Source organism: Oncorhynchus mykiss, chromosome 9 (genome assembly GCF_057628025.1).
Source record: "Oncorhynchus mykiss isolate SJ-2025 chromosome 9, ASM5762802v1, whole genome shotgun sequence".
Lineage (NCBI taxonomy): Eukaryota > Metazoa > Chordata > Actinopteri > Salmoniformes > Salmonidae > Oncorhynchus > Oncorhynchus mykiss.
In genome coordinates, this window is record NC_143030.1 from 72,369,094 (window position 1) to 72,375,505 (window position 6,412).

Sequence of the window (6,412 nt, forward strand, 5' to 3'; positions counted from 1 at the left end):
ACAAATCTGTGTGGGTTCATGCATATGCTTGAGTGATCTGACAAGTGTGTTTGAGATACTGACTTGCGGCACATGCAGTGGGCTCTGATGTTCTTGCTAACATGATGGTAGACGCTGGGGGGCAGTGCCAGGTAGAAGACACAGTTAGCATGGTCAGCCCCCCTGCTGGTGGTCAGGGAGTTCAGGTGGGCATTCAGCTCAGAGAAGGAGTCCTCCTCATCATACCTGCCGCTCAGGTAAGAGTTCCTACTGAAGAATGCAGCGAGGCGCTCACTCTCACCATCACCAACCTGAGAAAACACACGTACACACATGAATAATTACAACAGAATACCCATCCACAGTCTTTTCGTTGTAATGAGTATGAACATGTACATCTAGGTCAACCACATCTTGGATTGCGCGGGACAGTCGTGCATTTTGCCCCTGTGTCACCCTTCCCACAAAGAAACAATCATGTCCTGCATTTTATCAACATTTGATCAGCACCACTAATTTAGGAAAAAAAGGTTGATTTCAGTCAGACATTCCAACCTGTCTCTTGCAGCAAAACAGTGCCCCTCTGTCTCAGTAGGTGTAGACCATGTCTCTGATGCAGTCTGGACAGTGAAACAGCACCCCCTCTGTCTCAGTAGGTGTAGACCATGTATCTGATGCTGTCTGGACAGTGAAACAGCCCCCCTCTGTCTCAGTATGTATCAACCATGTATCTGATGCTGTCTGGACAGTGAAACAGCCACCCTCTGTCTCAGTATGTATCAACCATGTATCTGATGCAGTCTGGACAGTGAAACAGCGCCCCCTCTGTCTCAGTAGGTGTAGACCATGTATCTGATGCAGTCTGGACAGCGAAACAGCGCCCCCTCTGTCTCAGTAGGTGTAGACCATGTATCTGATGCTGTCTGGACAGTGAAACAGCGCCCCCTCTGTCTCAGTATGTATCGACCATGTATCTGATGCCGTCTGGACAGTGAAACAGCGCCCCCTCTGTCTCAGTAGGTGTAGACCATGTATCTGATGCAGTCTGGACAGTGAAACAGCGCCCCCTCTGTCTCAGTAGGTGTAGACCATGTATCTGATGCAGTCTGGACAGTGAAACAGCGCCCCCTCTGTCTCAGTATGTATAGACCATGTATCTGATGCTGTCTGGACCAAAAGACTATGTAATGTCCTACTATTTCTGTCCAGACAGCATCAGAAACATGGGTTACATATAGAGGGGTGCCGTTTCGCTCAGTCGGATGCTTTCTCCAATGATATAGAGACAGACGCAAAGCGAGAGGGCTCACTCTCGCCAAAATCTTCCCAGAATAAGCCCAATACGATTCTATAGGAATAATATGTAGACCTAAGCTTGTCGCCTGCCTTCCTGCCTTTGGGACAAAGACTCCCATTGTCAGGGCTGAGTCATGAGCGTCTCATCATTATGTACAGATCTCTGGTTTCCTCACGAATTAGGAAGGAAAGTTGTGGGGTGCACAGTTCACTGTTAGGATGCTGTATTGCCCGAAAGTAAATTGATGTTTTGCCAAAATTATATAATTACTCCGTCCTAAATAAATGTCTAATAATAATTATAAATACTTCACCAGGGAGCATTACATAGCCACAGAGGAACATTAGCTTATTATTATTATTATTTTTTTTAAAGCTTATTGTTTTCAATCATAAGTGTGTAGGCCTAAACCCATTTGGGTAGTGCACCTGGTAATAGGTCTAGCTAATGGAGTTGCAGCCGTCAGTGAAAAGCATCTAAATGGGTTAAGATAGTGTCTTGAGTATTGTTTTTTTTAACTAGGCAAGTCAGTTAAGAACAAATTCTTATATACAATGACGACCTACCCGTCATTGTGTGTGGAAAATCTATGGTGCGTCTCTCTCCAGAATGGCACTATGCATTGGGGCAGGTAGCGTTCTCCTGAAATCTGCCAAACCCAGATTAGTCTGTCGTACTGCCAGATGGTGAAGTGTGATTCATCACTCCAGAGAACATGTTTCCACTGCTCCAGAGTTCAATGGCGGCAAGCTTTACACCACTCCAGCCGAAGCTTGACATTGTGCATGGTGATCTTAGGCTTGTGTGCGGCTGCTTGGAAACCCATTTCATTAAGCTCCCACAAACAGTTATCGTGCTGACGTTGTTTCCAGAGGCAGTTTGGAACTCGGTAGTGAGTGTAGCAACCAAGGGAGAATTATTTTTACGCTCTACGCGCTTCAGCACTTGGAAGTCCATGTTTATCAGCTTGTGTGGCCTACCACTTCACAGCTGAGCCGCTGTTGCTCCCAGATGTTTCCACTTCACAATAACAGCACATACAGTTGCCCGGGGTAGCTCTAGCAAGTCTGACATTTGATGAACTTACTTGTTGGAAAGGTGCCCCGTTAAATGTCACTGAACTCTTCAGTAGGGCCAGTCTACTGCCAATGTTTGTCAACTGAGATTTTAAATGTGGTCACCCTATGTACATCCCGCAAAACCTCACTGACAAACCAGTGTCATAAAAGAGGGAATCCAGTCAAGGCAGTTTCACATGGACCTTCAATGGTGAAGCTACCAAAAGCTAAACGGCTTTGATCCAAAAAAGTTAGCAGAACCGAGTTGCCTGCACTCAGCCTACACTAAGACTCCTTACCTTCATATGTGGCAGACATGCTGTCCTGATGTCATCCATGGTCAGCTTGGAGCGAGCAAAGCCCACAAAGTGGGTCTCTTCTGGGAGAAGCTCATCTCTGAACAGCCACCTACAAGAGGCGGACTGAACAATGAGATGCAGTATAAAGGGACGGAGACAAAGACAGGACACTCAGTCAGCTCCCTGGAGACATGATGACCTAGAACACTGGTCAAGGAGCTGACCCCCCCCCCCCCCCCCCTAAACTCCTAGCATAATTGGTAGAAACTTGAGATGACAAACCTGAACCTTGAATAGCGTTTACGGACAGTCATTCTGATGATTCAGGGACTGTGGAGACAGACAGGCACATAATCTGACAACAGGAAACAGGAAACTCACTCACCATAGAGTAGGATAAATCTTCTTATTGGCAAGATCTCCCTGAATGGATAGATAAAAAGTTAAATAAAGTATTTGAGAGACTAAAATGTGCCTAAAATCTTATGGTTGATTACTCTTGTTTTTATTTGTTTCCTGTTTCTATGAACACATGGCACAGTACAGGGCAGTTCAACTTCCAACCTACACAGTAACAATCTACTGTCCCCAAGTCCAGAACAGACTATGCGAGGTGCACAGTACCACATAGAGCCATGACTACATGGAACTCTATTCCACATCAGGTAACTGATGCAAGCAGTAGAATCAGATTTTTAAAAACGTTTTTTTAAACACACCTTATGGATCAGCAGGGACTGTTAAGCAACACAAACATAGGCTCAGACACATGCATACACACACGATAACATACGCACTATACACACAGGCATGGATTTTGTGTTGTAGATATGTGGTAGTGGAGTAGGGGCCTAAGGGCACACACGTGTTGTGAAATCTGTTATGAATGTTTAAACACAACATTGAAAAAAGGGAAGACAAACACTGCAGCACAGCCATTCTGAAAAGTAACTTTTTAACACACTCAAATGTAGCGAAGGGGGATAGTGATAGACAGATAGTTAACTCACGGAAGTGGACAAACATTTTAAGTCCTAAACTCATCTCTCTCTTTCAGAGCTAGATAAAGAAAAGCCAGATGCAGCACATTTCAGTCAGTGTGTGAGCCCTCTCCTCTCTTCCCCCAGTCTCTCTCACATGCACACCACCACACACACCACACCTCTCATCAGTCAGTCAGTCACACACACACTTACTTAGTTGACCCCATGTTTGGACTTCAAACCAGATGGAACTCTAGATATAGAGAGTCATATACTAGCTGGGTAATCAGAACAAGCAAGACTCTACGTTTCTGTAACAACTCACACAGCAGCCTAGTCGGTAGCTTAACTACTGAGTCGTTAGGTCATGTGGTTGATCTTAATGCAAATCTCATAAGGAACCCCATCTTATCCCACAGTGGAAGCAGTGCAACAAGTCAGTAACTTCCTTTTAAATATTGTGGAACTATGGCTATTGGCTGTGTTCCAACAATCACACTAGAACACTTCCAGCACTGAAGCAATATTCTGGTAGCATACAGTCTGACACGTGGTGTTCTAGTATGCACATTGGACTGTGCTCTATGTAGCCCATGTCTCTGCCCTTGTAGAACAGAACTGAACAGAAAATACCACAGGGAAAAGGTTCACTGTTACCATAAAATAAACACATGCATAGAGGGACAACTACTACTTAGACCGAGTGCCAGTCTGTTTGTGCTATCATACCAACTCCTTGTCACTCAATGTCATGCCAAACATGAAAGGAAGAGCACAAACAGGGTAACTACTAGAGTACTCACTGAGGCTCCCAGTATGATGAAGATGTGTAAGTCAGATGAATGGGACAGCTCTCTTCTCAGCTGACCCAATGCCTCAGAGTGGGTGAGACACTCAGGAACACCACTCTTCTCCATCTGGTGTGTTGTCTCTGTACTGTGTGTCAAGCTTGGTTCCCTCTGCTGCTGAAAGACAGCAAGAGACATACAACAATACCAACAGGAAGATGTTGGACTCAGTCTTTGTGTGTGATCTTACTCTCCGTGTCGTGTTGTCTCATTCACTCACAAATGGTCCAGGTCCAGCTCTCTCCTGGCTCAGTCAGTAACATAACAGTGGAGTGTGTGTGTGTGAGGTAGGTTCAAATTGTAACTGTCATCGTTGCATAGCAGAAATATTCACCAAGGCATTGCTGCCACCTATTGTTGCAAAGGAAGAATGTCTCAATGTGAAATGGATAGGGGTACGGTGATTTAGGCATCAGGATATATGATAAACAGAGTATGATGATTGTATACAAGTGTGAACAAATAAAGTGAGTGTGAGTTGGAGTGTCAATGTGAGTGAGTGTGTAGAGCCCTGTGAGTGTGCAGAGCCCTGTGAGTGTGCAGAGCCCTGATGAGTGTGTAGAGCCCTGATGAGTGTGTAGAGTCCTGTGAGTCCTGATGAGTGTGCATAGTCAGTGCAAAAATAAATGGGTAGATGCAAGGCATGAAAGACAACGCTCCACATTAGCTGCCTCTCCACATTCCAACAGACCAGGGCCTGATTTCCCGATAGCGATCGGATTTAGGCTTAAGAGTGTTTTAACGTTACACCTTTCTTACAAAGGCCCGAAGATGTAACATGCGTTTCCCAAAACACTACGCAGAGAGAACGTTCGCTAAATGCATTGATGTCAAGGCAGATGTCAATACTGATAGGATCCAAAGGCAGCACTGCTCTCGGATCAGCTTTCTCCATTCAAATCTGACCTTAACATTAGAATTATGCCACAATACTGACGACGGATCAGCTCCTAGAAAGATATCACCCATGGCTGCAAATAGAGGCGTTTTATTATATTGCTCACCCTATAATAATGCACTAAATCAAGATTTGGCAAAACATTGCATACGTAAGGATACACATGAAATACCGAGTATACGCAACATTGATACCTGCTCTTTCCATGACAGACTGACCAGGTGAAAGCTATGATCCCTTAATGATGTCACTTGTTCAATCCACTTCAAATCAGTGTAGAGATAAAAGGGAGAAGACCGATTAAAGAAGGATATTTAAGCATTGAGACATGGATTGTGTATGTGTGCCATTCTAAGGGTGAATGGGCAAGACAAAATATTTTAAGTGGCTTTGAACGGGTATGGTAGTAGGTGCCAGGCGCACCGGTTTGTGTCAAGAACTGCAAAGCTGCTGGGTTTTCCAGGTTCAACAGTTTCCCATGTGTATTAGGAATGATTCACCACCCAAAGGACATCCAGCCAACTCAACACAACTGTGGGAAGCATGGGAGTGAACATGGGCCAGCATCCCTGTGGAACGCTTTCGACACCTTGTAGAGTCCATGCCCCGATGAATTGAGGCGGTTCAGAGGGCAAACGGGAGACAACTCAATTAGGTGTTTTTAATATTTTGTAAACTGTGTATATTGTGGCAAAACATTTGTAGACAAATTGCTAAATAAAACAATTAAATGAGCATGAAAATTGACTTCAATATCATTCAATGGTAAGAATTGAATGGCAAAAGCTGACCCGAGAGCAGCACTGCCTTCGATCCTAACAGTATCGACACCAGCGGCAACAACGCACTTAGTGACCGTTCTCTCTGCGTGGTATTTTGGGAAACGGCTGTTGTAGGAAAGATGCATCGTTAAAATAACACTCGTAAGCGATCGGTAAACCGGGCCCTGGTTTGACAACCCTCAGCCACAATCTTTCACCTCGTTTGTGAAGCCTGAAGCCGAGACTAGACAACCCTCAGCCACAGTCTTTCACCTCGTTTGCGAAGCCT

General features: G+C 44.9%; 1 protein-coding gene across 11 annotated transcripts in view; it reads right to left on the minus strand.

The window, feature by feature from the left end:
- Positions 1-4,783, minus strand: part of LOC110532723 (glucose-6-phosphate 1-dehydrogenase) — a 15,106-nt gene extending 10,323 nt beyond the window's left edge. For 2 of the 11 annotated variants that reach the window (XR_016483423.1, XM_090185306.1), the window contains exons 1-5: positions 4,685-4,770; positions 4,420-4,581; positions 3,019-3,056; positions 2,634-2,756; positions 64-290 (exon numbers count right to left, since the gene is read on the minus strand). Coding sequence is in view for 5 of the 11 variants with exons in the window: in XM_090185306.1 (XP_090041432.1) it covers positions 64-290; positions 2,634-2,756; positions 3,019-3,021 (353 nt within the window). In the remaining 6 variants the exon portion in view is untranslated. Of the gene's footprint in view, positions 1-63; positions 291-2,633; positions 2,757-3,018; positions 3,057-4,419 lie in introns of all 11 variants that reach the window. The other 9 variants (XR_016483420.1, XR_016483421.1, XR_016483424.1 and 6 more) reach the window with 9 other exon arrangements.
- Positions 4,784-6,412: the final 1,629 nt, after the last annotated feature.